Source organism: Pelodiscus sinensis, chromosome 6, assembly GCF_049634645.1.
Source record: "Pelodiscus sinensis isolate JC-2024 chromosome 6, ASM4963464v1, whole genome shotgun sequence".
NCBI classification, from domain to species: domain Eukaryota; kingdom Metazoa; phylum Chordata; order Testudines; family Trionychidae; genus Pelodiscus; species Pelodiscus sinensis.
The window spans coordinates 28092640-28113126 of NC_134716.1; the positions used below are offsets into that span (position 1 = coordinate 28092640).

Here is a 20487-nt window from a genome sequence, read left to right on the forward strand (position 1 = left end):
TGAACGTATAAGGCAAAAGGCACAGTTTGCAATAAAAATTGATACTGCCAAGGATTTCAAACAACAGCCATAGGTAGTAAGGCAGACCTAATTTGGCAGCTGGGAAAGCTCCACAGCTTATGTCCTTGATGGAGGTTATGAGGCCATCAAAGGCATTGGTGTAGTTCTAATCAATACTTCTACCCCAAATTAATGTGACTGCACAAACCTGGAATCCATGTGCACCAAAAGCAGAATATATATGGACAATCACTTGAAGAACGGTAACTGAGAACTGTATAGTGAATATAGTTAGCATCAAACTAGAGATTTTGGCCATATCCACAGATTTATAGATTTCAGCCCAATTAAGTTAGTGCAGCAAAAAAAGATTATGGAAGTGATCATCTCCTAATAAGGTTTATGCATTCTAATCAGTTATCGCCCAGTAAGATGGACAAAAAGAAAGGCTATTTGTTTCAAAAATCTTTTTCTTGTGATATGCCAAACAAGACAGTCAAATACTTCAATCAAGGATATTTACATTAAATAGGGATACTATGTTCCAATAATCCTTCAGAGAAATTTCTATATCCAAGTTAAAATATGCTGCTTTGATTCACATGAACTGTATTAAGAAAAATGTTCTAAATGTATTCCAAAGGCATTACAGCCTCCATTGCTAAAAAGTCTGCTTCAGGGTTTAGCAAATACTCAACATCCTTAGCAGTGTATCAGGTAACTGACTAATCCAATAGTCGATGCATTTTTGCATCAACTATTTGATTAGTCAATAGGGCACCTCTGCCTTTGAAGTGTAACAACAATCCTAGACTTCAAAGGTGAAAGCACAAAAACCCAAGGTCAGATGGAGACTTCCCAGCTAACCCCGTGCTCCATGCAGCACTGCCACTTTGAAGAACTGCCCTCTTCTCCATCCTCATCCATCTGATAGAAGCAGCAGGGGGAAGGGGCGACAGTCAACTATCCTGTCGACCATCCTATAAGCATCTGCTTATCACATAGTCGACTAGTCCTTCACATCCCAAAACACTACTATGAAAGAAGAGAGGCTTATCTGTCCAAAATCCAACACACAGTCCACATAAAACTCAGAAGAATGCACTCTTATTGTTGTCTCAAAATCCTGTACTACAGGTTGAATCTCTGCTCTGGGACTCTCTGGTCTGACAACATCTGTTGGCAGGACCACTGATGTTGCTGGACCAGCAAGCCCTGGGAAGCTGGTATCATGAAACCCAGTGATCAAGGCTGGCCAGTGAGCCAGGAGCCCCAGGCTGGCTGCCCAACCCCAGCAGCTGCAGCAGCCCCAGGGCTGGCTATGGAGGGCAGTCAACCCCGTAGGCAGTTGACTGGGTGACCCAAAGGCAGGGAATCCAGTTGTAGAGCTAGGGGGACAGGAAGGGAATCCAACTGGGTCTGCTGACAGACCAAGGAGAGCCCGGAGTCTGTCAGTAGAGGGGCCAGAATTGACCTCCAGTGGTCCAGCAAACTCTCTCCTCCCTCCCTCAAGTCCCCAGGGTGCCAGACCAGGGAGATCCAACCTGTACAGACTTGTGGAAGTAAATTCTGCCTCTGAAGTGCTGTCTTCAAGTACTTCACATAAGAGTCAGCTGAAAAATCTGAACTTTTCCATATAGAAATCTTATAGTGGAATTAGAGAAAACACATTCTGTTAACCCACTAGCCATCTGCCCCTGAAGAGTCCAACAGGACCACCTCCATCCCCCCAGCCATGCTGGAGCAACCCAAGCTGGACAGCCCGTAAACTAGTTAAATGTTACAATTTTAGTCATTTAGCTGGTTAACTTATTAAACAATTATTTACATCCCTCCTACCTATTAGGATCAGGCTATTCCCAAGGGGCCTGAACAAATAAAAAACAAGCTGAAAAGGGATTGTTCAGCTGCTAGTCTGATCCAATGGGATCACACAACAGATCATACAAGATTAGCCCACACTATACACACGCACAAAAAGCAATAAAGCCACCACCAACTCAAAAACTGACTTTTTTTCCACCTGCATTCATCTTAAAGTTTCCATCTGCTGAAGAAGAAAAAAAAAAAAAAGACAAGTATTTCCAAGACCCAGACACAGAGGTAAAACAGAATGTTAACAATTTTAAGCTAAAAAAAGTAATGACCAAAAATGAAAGTTGATATGTTTTTCTGTATACCACATGCTTTCAAAACTGGTCAAGAAAAATCTTACCCCAAAAGAATTTTGGCATGAACTTCTTTGTTAGTCCTTGAGATTTCTCGCAGGGAGGTAATTTCTGCATCAAACCAGAAACCTCTCTCCTCTGGAGTCTCTACATTGTAGTTAACCATCACCATATCACCCACATTGAGTTCACTCCACTTCAAAATGGTTCTTGCTCGTGGTCGAAGATTATTAGCACCCATTTCTACTATACCATTTTCTGGATACCTTGGGGAACAAAAAACAAAGAAAAAAAGATATAAATTAGTATTTCCACTATTATAAGAAAGGTCAACATTTTAAAAAGTGCCTCAAGTGACTTAAAAAGCCTCAGTCCTATTTTGAAAATAGGATTGATGTTATTTTGAAATTTTTGCCTGTTCTGACTACGGTCTTGGGTAGCTGAGATTTGAAGAATTACACTTACGTAAATTTTTTGCTAGAAAGATGCTAAAAATTTCAAATCTGAGGACAAACCTGTCCCAGTCTTGATTGTACTCTGGTTCATAGCAAAATTCCTGAACAGGCCCACAGTGAAAGGAAAGAAAGATTAGGAATGGGTTTAAGATACTAATTTAACTCTACCCCAATGAACTGGAAAATTTTCCATTAACTTCAATGGCATAGTTTTTGAAAATCCAATCCACAGCATTTACCAACAGAATTATGCAAGATGAAACTACATTGAAAAAAAATACATTTTTATTCAAACAGCAAGTAGAATAGTTCTGAAATTCCACAAACACACCTCTAACCACAGAAAGAATGTTTCTACGACTAGCACATAAAATGGCTAACTGTATTAATGTCTGTCATTTTATTTTGGTGACTAGCACTTTATTAAATGACAACATCTACAAAGCTAAGCAGTACCATATCTAAGGATTTAAATCATCAAGAATATATAGGTTGGACCTCCCTGGATTGGCACCCTTGGGACCTGACCCATCCCAGACAAGGGAGTTTGCCAGACCAAGGGAGGTCTGGAAGCATGGGGGTGCCTGCCTCCCTGCTGGGTTCCTCTCTTCAGCCCTGCTGCCCTCTGAGCTGCAGCGGCCCTACTAGCTGCCATCTCTGCTGCACTGTGAGCCCTGCCCTCCCATCTGGCTTCTCCACCCCACCAGCTGAGGGCTCTGATGCCTCAAGGGTCCCACTGGCTCTGTCAGCATTCTCCGCTCTGAGCCACCAGCAACCTCTGCTGCTTGGGCTCTCTAGTCCCACAACATCCATGGTTCTTCCAGACCACAGAAACCCGGACTACAGAGGTTCAACTTGTGGTAAGGATTGCAATATTGTAAAATCGGCTTCCTAAAAAATTAAAAATCTTAAGTCACACTGGAGTTCATTATTTAAATAAAATCCTGTTATTTTTTCAAATTATTTTAAATGAGACATGAATTCTTAGGTTATCACAAACAATTGATCTCATTTTCCTCTGAGTGCTGGAATATATTACTCCAGCAGAGATGCACTGCACACTAGAAATGTACTGTAGTAAATACTTCTAATGAGTTCCATTTCTTTAAACTGGGAAATGCCTATCTAGCAGGTTAAATGTAGAGATATCCATTTGAAAGTAACTACTTTAATACTAGTCAATTAGCCCATCATAAGACGGGATTTTCAGATCTCTCCTCCACCTTGGTCTTCTCTCCTCCTATGCCTCCCCCTCTCTCTCAGCTCTCCTCCGCCTTCTGCCTCTCTCTCCATCTCTCTTCTCACACTCTCTCCGCTCTCCGTCGGGGATGCATGCTTGTCCAGGCCCTGCCCCCGGCCATGTACGTCATCGCCCCGTCCCCCTTCGCCTCCTTCCATGGCGCTCGGCTGACTTCTGTGCGGCTCAGCCGGGCTGCCACAGGGAAGCAAGTGGCGCAAACGGCCATTTGGGCCCTGTGCTCCCCATGCAGCACAGGAGAGCTGCATGGGAACTGCGGGGCCCAAATGGCCGCTTGCTCCCCCGCGGTGGCCCGGCTGAGCGGCGCACAAATCAGCTGAGCGCCACAGTGGGAGGCGAAGGATGTGACTCAGGCAACAGCATTTCAGCAACAGCGTCGACCAGAGGGAACAGCCAGCATTTCAGCGTTACAGACACTGGGCTACTATATAGGATGAAATGAACATAGAATGTGCTCAGGCTTTTGGAGGAATCAAACACTATAAAAACACTTTCCTTAAATCCTCTGCATAAATCCATTTTGTAGAAGCCGTCACAGAGTTCTACCTACATATACACTTGGGAAAATGACAGAAGGAAGGCTGAACACCAAGAGGAAACTTTGTTGGAAGGAAGCAAAATTAAGATGCTCTGTTACAAAATGGAGAAGTCAGACTCTTCAGACTGAAATAAAGCAAGACTACAAAAAGTTCACTTTGTCTGGTCTGACAAGAGTATAAGGAGATTCCATTTTGTAACAAATTCCAGTCAAGAGGTCTATGGACACACACCCATTATGTGAGAACAGATGTCTGTACAAATTTTTTTAAAAAAATGAAAACAAAGATATTTTATAGTAAAATGTTTGCTTTAACAAATATTAATCTGAATTCCAAAGCAAACAAAATCCCCACTTAGTAATTTATACTGGGAGTTTCAGCATTACAAATTATACCAAACTGAATTAATGCCAGATAGTAGGCCAAAAATCCTACACTTGTCAATCTGAGGTCTGCTGAAATGTGAAGGAAGCCCGTTGCTCAGAGGCCACAGGAACACCAAACTCAATCCTGTACTTTACTGTTGCTGCTCCAAGTAATAATTGTATTTCCACAAGTCCCTGCTGCTGATGGCAACTTAAATGCTAGGACACTGATCAAACCATAGCTCTAACTCAGCTGCCCATGCCTAGAAGACTGATGCAAAATCTCTGCAACTAGTTCTCATATTGTGACCCGTTACTGCCCAGGTAAGCTATCCTATCCCTTCTTACGCCCTATGCATTGAGACCCTAGGGTTCTACCTGTCTTTCTGGTCCTGCACATAGACCTAGAAGTATTTCAAAAAAGACTACCATGAATTTTATAAAGCTAGTCCTGTGTGGAGCAGGAGTAACATTGGGGGCCGATTTAGAGTCTAAGAACTGTGAAAACCAGTGTTGGTCACCAATACACCCTTTTGTGTATATGTGAGAAAGAAACTCCATATAAAAAGGACAGACAGCCCACAGCTCCCTGACGTTTGTGTACACAGATGCTAGCATAACCGAAGACCCCATGTCTGCAGGTGTCCCAAATGAGCTCCCTACCCCCATGTCTGAGGCATCTGTGATTAAGGTAGGAGTGGTGAAGTGTGGCAAAAGCAACTCCCTTACATACTCCAGGCAGATGTGTTCACCACTCTAGATAGTGCACATACACTGTCACATTTTGCCCTAACATGTCTATGTGGTGCTTTCTTGGAAAAGAGATCTATACTACACAGTCCTAATGGAGTCTGAGGTGCGGACCGTCATGCTGGACTACTTAAGTACACACTGCCATGTGCCCCGAACACCTTAAATATCTTTCACCCCGGTGAGAAGCTAAGATTAAGTTGACAATAAGGCTTTTTATTGTATGAAGTCTTATCTAAAGCAGTAAAACCCTGGCATCGGTCAAGTCCAGGTCCACCCCCAATAAATTCTATGTTGGCAACAGGATAAACTTTGTCATCTGATTTGATCAGGAGCCCAGCATGCCAAAGGTGGATCAGAATATGCAAATAACCACCATCAGCGACCTGCACTGGCATTATCAGTCATCCAGATAAGGAAGCACAAACACCTAATCTCCAGAGAAATGGTACCACCACCTCAGCCTCTGAAAAAGCAAGTAAGGAAGCCAAGAGACCAATGGAGAACCGATAACGGTGGCTGCTGACAGCAAATCTTAGAATTTTTCTGTGACCCTTATGAACTGTCACACACAAAAAAAGATACCCTTTAAGTCAAGAGTCTTGATCAGTCCCCCTGAAAGTACTAATGGAAGCTAGAGTGACCACCAAAATTCTAGTTTTTTCAAGAACTGGTTAACTACTTTAACCCAAAAATAGGCCTCAGGCCCAATTTTGCCTTCAGGGTCAGGAAGTACCAAGAGTGAAACCTTTCCTGATAGAGAGGTAAAGGGAGGAGTGACCTCCTCTGTAGCTCCTACAAACTCTCTTGCAGAAATATTTTCTTATGTGAGGGCTCCGTGAAGAACAATGGGAGGGTGGGATGAAATGTATATGCCACTTTGACTATGTTTAGAACCCACCAATCTGTAGTGATGAGGTCCCAAGCATGATGGAAGTAGGACAGGTGATTTTCAAGAGCTTGGGGAAAAAGAAAGAAGGAAAAGATAGGCCTCTTAGAACTATCAGATTGATAGGCAGGTGGACAGCAAAGTGGTCTCTTGGAAGATGCCACATTCCTCAATGAGCCAGTGGCTATGAACACAGAGGTAGATTGTTAAGTTGCGATCCCTGCCTGTTTTCTTTGATAGGTCTTGGACTCAAGAAGCAAACCCTTGAAAATGATGAGACTGATTAGCACAGAACACCTTCTGCTTCACTCCTGGGGTGTAAATGCTCAGGGATTTCAGAGTTATTCTACAAAAGCGACGAGGAGTCCTGTGGCACCTTACAGACTAACATTTATTGGAGCATAAGCTTTCGTGGGCAAAGACCCACTTCGTTAGATGCATATCAGAGTTATTCTAGAGCCTGAGACTATCCAAGGAGTCTTATCAGTCTTTTCCGATAATAGTGACAGCCCTTCAAAAGATAAGTTCTGAACTGTTATTCTTCTGGCCTCCCTCCAGAGGTGCAGCCAGTATCGGGATGAGAACCCGATCATGATAAAAGCCAGGCCGCAAACCTGCAGAATCCTCTGCGACACCTAGCTATAGAGCTATTCTCATGACCAACGTCTCATCTACTAAAGACTGAAACTCCTGTTTCACCTCATACGGGAATAGCTTACTGCTGAACTTGAAAGCCATATCTAACAGGATGGAACCTTAGGATCCCAGTAAATCTTACTGATTTACAATACAAAGCTACAACTGATCCATGGAATAAAAGCCGCCTCCTCCTACATAAACCCAGCTTCTTGTCCTCTGTATTTGGGAAAGGGGGATCCCAGCTTTTTCAGTGGCTGCATGCCAGAGAACCTGGATTGCTATATAGGTGCTCAAACCTCAGGAACAGGACACATACCATCTCTCCACTCATTTAGAATCAGAGGCACAGAAGGTGGAGTCTGTCAGAAGACTTTGTTAGACTCTATGATAGCCCCATTCAATTAAGAGTTATTCAAGCTGATGTCAAAATGTCCACCAGTTAAGAGATTTTTTTCCCTGGACTTCCTCTGGTTGAATATCTTGGACTAATAACCATCCTCTGGAACAACCCGGCCGCTGGAAAATCATCCCCACGGTGAAGAAAAAGGTTTTGCTACGACTTCTTCATCTGAACAGAGTACTAACAGTACAGAGCTGGCTCAGTTCTTGCTCTTCTTGTGGCGGTGTGTGCGAGGAATCCTGACTGATGAGAATCAATGCTCTAGTGGTTGCAGAGACAATGCTCCTGACTTCCAGTAGATGGAGCTAGCTGACGTAATTGGGAGGTCATTTCTTTGGTATCAGCCCATGGATTCCAAAAGGACCACACTCAGAGTAGGCATCCCTCCTAATGGGACTGACTAGGAAAGGATAGATAGGAACCTACTTCAGAGTGTGGTGATTAAGAACCTTATTCCTGAAACCAAGATGGCACTGTTCACATTGGTACCAGTAAGAAGGCACAGGGTCTGAAGAAAGGGGAGCCAGGGAGACCATCCCTGGCTTTCCCCTAGATCTGTGGTGTCCAACCAGTTCTGAAGCACTATAGTGGCTATTGCTATAGAGAACTAGCCACACACAACCGGCCAAATATCCACATGTGGCTAGCGATTAGCATGGTGGACACCGTGGCCCTAGATAGTCTCGACCCTGGTACCCACATCCAATGGAGCTACTTAGTACAGAAGTGAAGTTACAGGATGCATCCCACAGATGACAGTGCCAAGAGAGTCTCTTAAATCTCTGGAGATGGAGACAATTGGTTTAACAGCTCTTTTGCCACTACAAATGCCTCAGGAGTAGACTATACTTGAAAGATACCCTGAAGTACTGTGGCAAGAGGAGATGTTTCAAGATCCAATCTCAGCAAGTTCACACTGCGCTCAGGAGTGAATCAGCTCCCTGTGCAGATATGTGCTTTGGGGAAATACATCCTCCTTTAACACCATTCTGAGTTATTATATCATCTCATCCCTACTTGTGCCTTCTATGACCCCAGTACCAAGTATGATTCCGCTGATTCTTCACTGGTACCACCGATGCTAATCTGCCTCTTTTGTTCCAGTAGCATGCTAAAGACTGATGTTGAGTTGTTCTGTATCTGCACTGTGGCCAGACAGACTAACCCCTATATCATCCATCTTATTTGCCTCTCTGAAGCATACAGGACAGAGAAGGAGCAATAATATCAGCATAGTCTATGCTGGCTCATCTGATCCTGAGAAGCTGAAACACAGATATGTGGATAGAGAGCAGCTAAGTCAATAAGCTGGCCTCGAGGCTGCGGCTGGCACCTATGTTGATTCGAACACACACAGTCCCAGGAAGAGGAATTTCCCACTGAGAAAACAATGTCCTGTACTTCAAAATTTAATCATCTCAAATCTCTCTTACAAGTGTAAATTAAGTTCACAACTTCCTTGTAAGAACTGGTCTCACAGCAGACAGACCAGCATCAATTGGCATTACAGATAAGAAAGAGAAAATACGTGACCCAATGGGTATATAAGATGGGCCCAGCACACACTCACTTTGAGTGTCATTCTACCCTCTACCTGCTGTTCGGGTTAGGTGTTTGACCTCCCGAGGTTCTATGGGGACGCCCACCTCGTATTTTCGTCTTTCCTAGGAATTGAGGGACCGGCCCTGGCCTGACATGCTGGAGTCGAGAGGCACAGAAGGGGGTAAAAATGGTACCTGGATGTGGTCCTCTGTCTTAAGTGTACACATAGCAAGAGTAAGCTGTTACTTGGTACCATTATTTCTATTTTTCTATCTTTATCTTCTTTGTAACCATTTTAAGACCTATATTTTGCTAATAGTTAAGAAATAGAACAATAGCCATTGCAACCATATGATTTATAAGCTTCCTCAATAAACCTGTAACTGTTTAAGCTTTCACCTGACTCCTTCAGTTGCTGTAATAGAACCAAGCACAATTTAAAAGAACTTCAGCCGGTCATAAGGGGACAGATATAGGGAGCGCTTGGGAGTTTGGATTTGTGTCACACCCAGGTGGCAAAATTCAGTTGGGGCGCTTCTCAGTCTCCCCGAGGCTGCCCGCTGCGAAGGAATTATGAAATTCTAGCAGCTGAAATCTGAAGCGTAATAAGCTCTCCCTGTACACTTATTGGGGCACTCGTCAACCTCTTCCAGGTTGCCCGCTGCAAGGGACCCCGGTCTCAGCAGTTAAAGTCTCGAGTGTATAGTATACACACACACACACACACACACACACACACACACACACACACACACACACCACTCACTGCCCTGACCATTGGTTGGCAGAACTGGGGCACTCGTCAACCTCTTCCAGGTTGCCCGCTGCAAGGGACCCCGGTCTCAGCAGTTAAAGTCTCGAGTGTATAGTATACACACACACACACACACACACACCACTAACTGCCCTGACCGTTGGCTGACATGCACTGAGGTAAAGGATGCAAATGAAGGCAGTGATGCAAAAATTCCATCAATTTTTTTTTAATCTGCCTTATCTCCTCTCTCCCTCACTGATAGAGAGGTTAAAATCTTTACAAATATCATACTTGCATTTACATAAGTCTCCTCCCTCAGCTCTTAAGTCAAACTGGGGTAACTATTAAATACTGACATGCCACAAGAGTGGCAGGGTTTGAAATCATAGCAGAGACAATGACATTTTTCTGTACTAGGGCTAGTACCCAAACTGGACAGCAGAATATAAAACAAAAAAGCCACCAATTAGTTTGTTTAAAAGTAAGTAACTAACTATATATAGGTACTATTTACAGGAAACGAAGTACAGATATGAAGCAGCAAGGATCTAGAGCTTCAACAACCAACATGGCAGATAAGAAGAAACTGAGGGTGACTGGGGCAGCACTGCCTTTTGAGCCTGCAATGTCTGTGCAAGACAGCCAGTGCTGTTTGGGCTGCCCCCAATAGGTACTGTTGGGGCAAAAATTCTCTAACTGTAGATGTTTGTGTGGTAAACTGGACCACACAAACACCTAGGCTGCGTCTACACTGGCATCATTTTGGGCAAATATTTTTAACGGAAGACTTTTTCCGTTAAAAGTATTTGCGCAAGAGAGCGTCTATACTGGCATGTGCCTTTGCGCAAAAGATTTGCGCTTTTGCGCAAAAGCATCCGTGCCAGCGTAGACACTCTCTTGCGCAAGAAAGCTCCGATGGCCATTTTCAGGGCTCACCAAACCGCAGTGAGCCACGCTCACCAGCCACGCTGTCCGGTGATCTTCCGGGTTGCAATCTACTCGGCACGGGCGAGTCGATTATATTATTTGTCGAGCCCTGGCCATTTTAGCCATTGGACTTTCTTGCACAAGAAACTGATGTTACCTGTCTACATTGGCCTCTTGCGCAAGAGACTTATCCCTGAGCGGGAGCATCAGACTATTTACGCAAGAAGCACTTACTTTGTACATTACAATGTCAGTGTTCTTGCGCAAATACTCACGGCCAGTGCAGACAGGCGGCAAGATTTTGAGCAAAAGTGGCCGCTTTTGCACAAAATCTTGCCAATGTGACACAGCCCTACAGTGGAATGGACATGTGAAATCCATCTTGTATTCAAGATGGACTAATTTGTTTGTTGTATAGGCAGGGTATAGGATAAAATTAACTAGAACAATGACGTGTACTACAGAGTAAGAAGTTATTTCCATGTGCAACTTTCCAAATTATTATGCAATTTTTAGCAATAAATTGGTCTAGTTTTATAAAATGGTGTATCAATAAAGCAAATCTGCCCCCCACAGAGCCAAAGAATTTCAGCTGAATTGAAGCTTACAATACCAAACACTGCTTCTGAAAACACTATTGGGTGTAAGTGTAATTATTGTCAGTAATACAGGTTGGACCACCCTGGTCCCGCACTGTTGGGACCCGACAAGTCTCAGGTCAGGGATTTTGCCCAGTCAGAGGCCGCAATTTCTGGACACCTGCCACCAGCCTCTGGCTATATCCCTGCCTGGGTAGCAATGCACTGGGGCTCTGGGACCCCCCAGGCAGCCGCCACTATGGCTCCCTGCCCCACTAAGCCACTGCCACTATGGCTCCCAACCATGTGCCATGTCTCCCAAACTCACGGGGCAGCCCCGCTGCCACGCACTGGGCGGTCCCACCATTAGCTCACTACAGACAGACAGCTGCACTTCTGGCCCCACAGGAATCCCTGCTGCTGACCCTCTACTGGTACTATGAGCAGAGTGTCTCAGTTTAGAGAGTTTCAACCTGTAGTCATAAGAATTTGAACTTATAAAATCTGACTTCAAATATAAAGAATTAGAATTCCAACTAACCAGTAAGTTCCCTATCCCATGTCCTCAAATCTCCTTCCCCACAAAGAACAAAAATAGAAGGAGGTAAGAAGTAGGGACGTGAAAGGTTAACCAGCTAATTGGTAAGTATCACCCCTAACAGCTGATGCTTACTGGTTCCAGTTAGCTGATGAGGGATGGAGCAGCTACCCACCTACCCTTCAAAAACGTGACTGATTAAACATGTTTAACCAATTAAATGAGATTTTTACATCCCTAGTAAGAAGAGAAAGGATAAATGGATCGCACACATTTCAGGTTTACACCACAACTCCTACTGTAGTGGTCACCAACCAGCAGATAGGAATTTACTGGTAGATCTTGGAGCCTCTAACAGGTGGCCCTGACTGGTTTGGCCAGGAGGCTATCAAGGGCCACCACTTCAGGTGCCCCTCCTCTCACTGACATGTTTCTGCTCTCTGCCTTGAAGCTGCCTCCCCCGAAGCCTCTTGCTTGCAGATCAAGACAGGGCAGGGCAAGCCGGCAGGCACTGATGTCAGGGCGGCCCCTCCCACCACCCCTATATTCTATCTCCAGAGCCCAGAGATGGTGGAAGGGGTAGGGAGTGACAGGGTTCAGGATGGAGGGAGTTTGCTGGCTGCTTTCAGGAGTGGCATAAAGCCAGGGCCTGCCTGCCAAGTGAGGCCGGCTTAGCCCAGCTGCGCCACTGCCCAGGAGCTGCCTGAGGTTAATAGTGCCCAGCTGGAGACCCCATCCTGAACCTCTCCCAGATTCCTGAACCCCCTGCTGTACCCCAACCTTCTGCCACAGGCTCAACCCAGACCCCCTACAAAGTCCAAACCTCTTGGCCCAAAACCAGAACCCACACTCCCTGCATCTCAACATCTTGCTCCAGCCTGGTGAAAGTGAGTGAGTATGGGGGAGGGAGGAAGGAAGGATGGAGTGAGCAGGCTGGGGGGCTTGAAGAAGCAGTGGGGCAGTGGTAGGGCCTTGGAGAAGGGGTGGGGAAGGAGATGGTGCAAGGATGTCTGGGTCTGATGTATAAGCTGAATTGCACTTAAATTCAAAAAATGATCTTGTGTTTAAAAAAGACAGGAGACCACTATCCTACTGTATGCCTATTTTAATGTGGCTTTATTTTATTTTTTTTAATACAGTTTATTTATACTCTAAACACAAGTTTATATACTATAGACCTCCATTACTGTGGTAAGATATGCCATTATGGTCTTAAGAAAGGAGAAAATGTAGGGCAGTGTAAAATAGATATACAAAGAAACAAAAGAAAATCTTTCAAGAACACAAACTAAAATAGCATTAAGCAATTCTCTCTATTTTCACTAAAGAAACTAGGATGTTAGATATCATGTAAGTGACTAGTCGTGTAACCGCATGAAATCTTAGGGGTTACACAACTATTCGATAGTCCTCAGGGGGTGGGACTGGCTGCCACTACACACCCAGCCCCACTCCCAGGGATTCCCCTGCCACTCCACACTGCTGCCCCCTGCCACTCCACACTGCTGCCTCCTTATCAGAGGCAGCAGCACAGTGTGGCAGGTTCGAGCAGGTCCACGAGGAGAGCCAGTTAAATCACTAATTCCCATGCAGATCAGCTGCCTGCAGCTCCTAATACAGAGGTGGTAGTGTGGGGTGGTAGCAGCTTGTGGGCTGGGGTGGGGTGTCAGTGTGGGGTGGTAGAGGCCCAAGCTCCCTGCAGACAGAGCTGGTCTTCGCAGAGTGGTGAGCGTAGTCGACAAGATCAATCAATAAGCCAAGGCTTATTCATTAATCATATAGTCGACTATATGTTGACATCAGGTTAACAAAACCCTAATACAATAACTCAGACTCAAATGTGGCTACTTAAAAGTTATTTTTTACTGCCTCTTTTTAAAGCTTTCATCACAACATTCAGAAGAAAATAGAAGGTGCATGCTTTTCTGTGGATTTCCTACCTAATACACTACACTACTAATAGTGGGCTAAATTTTGCTATTAGGGTACATCCACATCTCATTTAAATACTTGAAGCTAGCCTGTGTCTGCAGACTTGGGCTTGTAGTGTTCAAGATACACAAGGCTTTTTAATTGCTGTGTAGATGTTTGGGCTTGGGATCCAGCCTCAGCCCTGGGACTCAGAGGGAGAGCACCAGAGCCGCAGCAACAGCCCAAGCCCGAACTGCAACAGAACAGCCCTGTAGCCTGAGGCCCCCCCCAAAACAGCTAAGACAGTGGGAGTTTAACTTCAGGGTAGGCATTAGGGATGTAAAATCCAGATTAATCAGTTAACCATTAAAAACTAGGTGATCTAATGTTTAACTAGTTAACCAATTAAGCAGGATCCCAGATGGGCAATCATTCCATCCTTGCTGAAGCAGCTCCCAGTGCTGGAACTGGTTTCAAGTGGGGTGCTGCTCCCAGGCACCATGTAACCAGTTAATTGGTTACCCAATCACACCACTAGTAGGCATACCCTCAATTGTAGTATATTTTATATAGTATCTTCTAGCTACAAATGTTCTTTAGAAATTATATTCACAATGGACTCGTGTGTTATTTTTAAGTTATGAACTTAGCATAATATTAAAAAGGAGACATTACAAAAATAGGTATAATATTAAAGATTGTGTGTACACACACACACACACACACACACACCCCCACCCCATTACACCCCTTTTGTTATCTGTCCCTTTACTGAATCTACTTCTAAATTTTAAATATTAATACTAACATAGCAAAATCCTTATGTCGCCTGACATCTCTATGGAAACCTCTTGGCAATAAGTTGCCTAAGAAAGATTCCAGTATTCCTTGGTCACAAGCACTGTTTTTGAGCATTACTAAAATGTGAGAGATATTTAGCAATCCTAAATCACATGGGCTCACCGAACCACGGCGAGCCCCGTTCGCCAGCCGTGCTGTCCGGCAATCTGCGCATGCGCAGATTGTTCTTCACATGCGCAGATCGCCTGAACCTGGCTCTTCCGGGTTGCAATCTACTCGCCATGGGCGAGTAGACTGCATTATTTGTCGAGCCCTATAAAATCACTGAACAAAATTTTCCTGGTACAAAGGAATTGCAGAGCATCCTTTAATCCTTTTCCCATCTCTTATCAAAAACTGTTGTAACTGAAGACACTTTAAATTCACACATTGGAACCAAAGTATGTGGTCGGGATTTTTCAGGCTAGGATTATGTTAGTTCCAAGACAATTTGCTACAATTCCCCTCCCCCCCCCCCCACCGTATCTGTAATTTAAACAAAACCCAAGCTCATTACAAAAGACCTTTTAAATACACAATTAGCACTAGTAAATGTGTGAAACACCTAACTGAATAATAATGTTAGGGCAGATCTTCAAAATTAAATATCTTTACAACTTGTAAATTAAGGGTGTATTCTACAGCATCTTACCACACCCCTCACTAAAGCTTTTTCTTAATCATTTCCTTTTAAAAGGGTCCTGAGCCCAAAGACATTGAGAACCACCGATCTAAAAGATCTAAAAGAGGCTTCTGTAAAGTCATGCTTCCCAAATCCCTCAATAAAACAGGCAAGAAAGAGGAAAAAAAAATCAAATAGAAGGACTTCATAAGCGCTAATTCATTTTTCTTTAAGCAACCTGGGCTCTTAGGAGTTGTCTATCCCACTTTGAAAAGGGAACAAAACAAACTTCACTACCGAACATTTATTGGGTAGCAGCAGGGTATATATACACACACTCAAGAACCCAGTGCAAGGCAGATAAACACCCCAACTTGTCACAATCTACATGTTTGTGTAGACAAAGCTCTTAGGGATTGAATCTGGAAAAAAACACTACTAACAGAAGAGTTCAAGATATATCACTGTATACTAGTACCGGAGTTTGTCAGTTTTTCTTGATAACTACGACTGACTCGTTCCTTTCTTCTCCATACTTAACCCAGTATGTTTCAAATCAGGGTAATCGGAGGTCTCATTCCTCAACTTCCAAAATATTGCTTCAGCTGTACATTTCCAGATTTCATAAATAAGTTCCTTGAAGATATCTATGCCGCCCACTATTAGGAGACCTCAATGATGTACTGTAAATCCCCATTAACCCTCTCTGGGAAATGGGGAAAGCATTCCTAACAATATAGTTTTCCTCAGTCTCTTCAGCTAGAAGAGAGGGCAAACTTGGAACAATAACCAATCAAAAAGGCTCTTCTCTCCCATTTTTCTTGACAGGATCACCGTTGTGCCACTTCCTGCATTTGTTCCTAAAAGGAATACTGTTTTTCACTTAGATCTGTCCTTGTTTTTATATTCTGTTCCATGACCTAAACAAACAGTTGCACATCTGAAATTTGATCAAGTTAGTATCTTTTAGGACTCTCGATTAAATATATTTTGATTAATCATAAGATTAAAAATTATAAGTAACAGCACTTTTAATTGATACCTATTTAAACGACAAATATTTTGGATTGTTTTTCCACATTTTTGAATATTAAAGTAAAAAATATAAAATATTATACATTTAAATTGGTATTCTATTACTTAATAGTGCAACTGTAATTAATTGTAATTGAGTTAATTTGTTTAATTTCTTGGTCAACAGCAATTAATTGATAATCCTAGAATTCTGTTTATATACAAATAAGCCTTGAAGGAAGTCCAATAGATTGCTCTATTCTGTGTTCATACACAGATGAGTACAACAGGGTCCTAGTACCTTACTAGAGCGCGTAGGCTCTATGAAAATACAAATAATAATGATAATACACATTTTAGATAGGGGGTAAAGTGCACAAGTAATACTATCCACCTAGAAATATTGTGTCAGCTATTTTTCAGGTCTTCAGATGACTACTGAAGATCCCTGGGACAAACAGGGCTCATACGACCAGGTCCAACGGCAACTTCGAAACTATAAGCAGAATCATACAATAAGAACTGCCATGCAGCTACGTGGTCTTAAGAAACTTCCTCTACTTGACTCCACTTGACTCCAAGATGGTATTGTTTAGCCTCATGTGGCACACTTTTTGAATGAGTGTCCTTCTAGTTTCTCTTCCGTGTTCTGCAATAAGCTCTTCAACAACAAAATGGGTTGGAGAACAAAATTTTGCTCTGGTTCTCATGTCTATCCCTCCACCCCTCAATGTTCTTGGAGGATTTTTATTACTGCTTACTATTTCCCATCAATCCTAGATTAATGGAACAGTGGGTACCCACATTAGGAAAAAGATAAAATTAGTATCCTTACCTGTAGTGTTCCCACTGTTCCATTAGAACCCACCCTGTGCTTATATAATGTTGTTCTAAGTCTCAAATGACTTGAAAGAGCACAGGAATAAACATTTCTGGTTTGATAGGAGGAAATCTGGAGAGTAAGAGAAAGTGTTTTTAGTGGAGCACTTCAACTATTCAGTTTGTAAAAGAAGTTGTGACCAGCTGGGACCAGACCCCACTAACCTTTTTCAAACAAACTTAGTAGTCTTTTAGTTAATTTCTTAGCTATGGTAATAATGTGTGGGCTTTCAAAGCTGCTGTGCTACCTCATGTACCTGCAGTGGGAGCAGACATTCAACTGGGATTGGGTAGGATCAGAAGGATCGTAAGTCTGCCTCAAAAGAATGGAAAGAAGGCTGACACACACCAAGAGCACTCATCTAACAGAAAAGCTGGTAACTACTTAGAGGATTGATCCTACCCAATCCCAGTTTTGTTTTAGCACAACAAAAACTAATTTTTAACTGTGTCTAACGGTGAGACTTCCACGTCTTAAAAGACTATCCACTAGAAAATAGATATGACCCTGCTAATTTAATTCCATTTATATTTTAAGGCAAGTTCAATTAGTGTAGAGATACTCTTTGGTACAACATTGTCAGACTTTGCGCAACAGTTCTCAAATTTCATTTGTTTGCTCTACTAAAAAAGATGGAGGCTGATAATTCTTGAAAAATACTGAGTGCTGCTTTGTATTCCTTTTGTAGCGATTTACTCTTGGAATTTAAGGATGTAAGTGACTAGTTAACTATCCAATAAGGAAAGCTTATTGGATAGTTGACTAGTCCCTCAACTAGTCGCTTCCCCTCCCCCTCATGCTTTCTGCCTCTAGGGGAGCAGAAGCCAGCGCTTAAAAGCTGGTTCCCCCCAGCACCATCTCTGTGGGGGGTAGGGGAGTAGTGGTGCAAGCCAGGAATCAGCTGATTCCCAGCTTGCACCCAGTCCCAGACATTGCAACTCTGCTTTTAAATATATTAAGAACCTGTCGTCCCTTAATACATTTAAAAGGCTACAGTGCAGCAGGCTCTTAATACATTTACAAGGCAAAGCCACAGAGGGGCTAGCTCCCAGGGCCAGGAGCTAACCCAGCTGTGGCTCCCCCGCTTATCGACTAGTCAATGGAAAAATCCATTGACAAGTCGATTAGTTAATTAACCTATATTTAACATCCTAATGGACTTTGCAGACTATTTCAAATTTGTCTTGTATAGAATGCGGTTACATCTGTGTTATGTGTTTGTACGTTACAAAAGGAATGAGTTATGGCTTAATGCTGCTTTCTAACTGTAATTTTGAACTCCCTCTCTCTGGAATCCAAATTTCCCTAGTACAATAGGAACCTAGTCCATACCTGGGGCTCCTCAGTGCTCTCAACACAAACAATTAATAATATACATGTGGACACAATCTTTGGTTTATATGGATTCAGAAGAGGTGGTCTTCTAAAGAGGAACAAAAATCTCACTAAACTCAAACTACTGAACAAATTCACACAGAAGAAAAAGTCAACATCATTTGATTAAAGTTGGAGCTTGGGTAGATTTGCACCACTCATCTCTATTGCTAGCTATCTGTTTTGTCTGCCAGAGATAACAATTTCTAACTGAAGCTCTCACTACTAACTGAAAAAATTCAGAGATCTTCAGACAACTTCAAAATCTGACAGTGTAAATATTTAGCAACTTTGGTCCAATGAAAGTAGATAATCATGACTTACAGGCAATTACGGATGGTTAAAAAGAAGAAAATAGACTGCAGTATGATGGTCAATAGCTAAGAATACAAACTTGCTGCAAACAAGCACCAGACTTTGCTCCCATTAGAGTTTTTCCTCTTCATATGGACTTCAATGGGAATAGTGTAAATTTTAAAAAGTTATAATTTATACATATCTGATGCAGGAAACTAAATATAGAAAATCTGATTTTTAATTTCACTTTTGTTAAAGGGTGGTTTTTAAGAATCATAAAGGTGAGCCACAAGTTAAAATACTTTATAAGAATTCAGGATTAAGAAAAAAAAATCATCACACCCTGATTAGTCATTACATCCAAAAGAAATGCATTATGGCTTCTTAATACTGCTTTTTTGGTTGCAATTTTGAACTTGCTCTCTCTAGGACCAAATTTCTTCAACCATATTCTTGGTTCACACTAAGCAAATAAATTCATACCGAGTCCTCATAACAATATCAGGAGACTTACTCATCATACTTGATATGATAAATAGCATCTTCATCAGTATCCATACAGTCTGAATAAGATGTTGAAGGTGCACTGTCCAAATTATTTGTCTTGTCTCTAGAATGATCTTGACTTAAGTTTCCATTAGTCCTTCTGTAAGTATTGCCACTTTTTGCTTGAGCTTTACCATTTTTATGTCCTTTTGTTGCTCGGGTTACATTTTCTATGTGAGCTTCAAACCAGGATCCAATGCTGACATCACGAGCATCCACCAATTCATTTATCTACAAATGGAAGTTTGACAAGGAATTAATGTTTATTTCCTATACATCAGGTTAAATGGGGAGCAGGAAAGAACAACTAACTAAAAAAACCCCTGTCATTTTGAGCTAACCTGTACACAGTTTCTTAAGAGCAATATTCAGCTATTATTTACATCTAGTAAATGTAACACAAAACCAAACTCCTACACTTACATTGTGTGCTTTTAGGAGATACTTTAATATCTGACTCACTTATAATGTAATATTTAACATGTTTATAAATAGTTAAACAAAAACTCATGCTCAGTAAGATTAATTTTTATAAGAAAAGTTCGACTAGTTGATCATTCTCCTCCTCCTCCAGAATATTGTTCCCAATCATTAATAAGAATTGATGCCTTTAGGGACAGTCTTCCCAAGGACTGGAACTCAGGATAACTCACAACCTACAGAGTTTTTAAGACTTCAACTGATTCCTCAATACTAGAATAGTTATTTTTCTCCAGATGCATCTTTCATCCTTCTTGGCCCTTGATTCTCCCAACCAAGAGAACAAAAAAAGGCTCTTCAAACTTACCAAAGCTGTTTCCACAGCTATCCAAGATAGAGATTTAAGAGGCATGGAAACCTCAAAGAACTGTTTTACACTACAACTTAAGTCTATGTAACTTCACTCAGTTACACCTTTGGGATCTAAAAATCCACCCACACCCCCCCACACAGGGTAATTTACATCAGTCTAAGCACTGACTACACTGGCACTATATCACCTCTACAAGAGGTGGAAGCTATTATGCCAAATGAAAGAGCACATCTACTACAGTGCAGTTGCATTAGCGCAGCTGCGCCAACATGTATCTATCATGTAGACTTCTCCTACAAAACACAATTCTGGTCACTACAACATCCGTAGCTTCTGTGCACTTGAACCTGGAAATTTAGTATTATTGCTCAAAAACTGCCACTACTACCAAGAATCCTTCCATAG

General features: G+C 42.4%; 1 protein-coding gene across 1 annotated transcript in view; it reads right to left on the reverse strand.

The window, feature by feature from the left end:
- Positions 1-20487, reverse strand: part of UHRF2 (ubiquitin like with PHD and ring finger domains 2) — a 145609-nt gene that overhangs the window by 88515 nt on the left and 36607 nt on the right. Inside the window, exons 3-4 of the mRNA XM_075931614.1 lie at positions 19258-19520; positions 2216-2434 (exon numbers count right to left, since the gene is read on the reverse strand). Of these exons, the coding sequence (XP_075787729.1) occupies positions 2216-2434; positions 19258-19520 (482 nt within the window). The remainder of the gene's footprint in view (positions 1-2215; positions 2435-19257; positions 19521-20487) is intronic.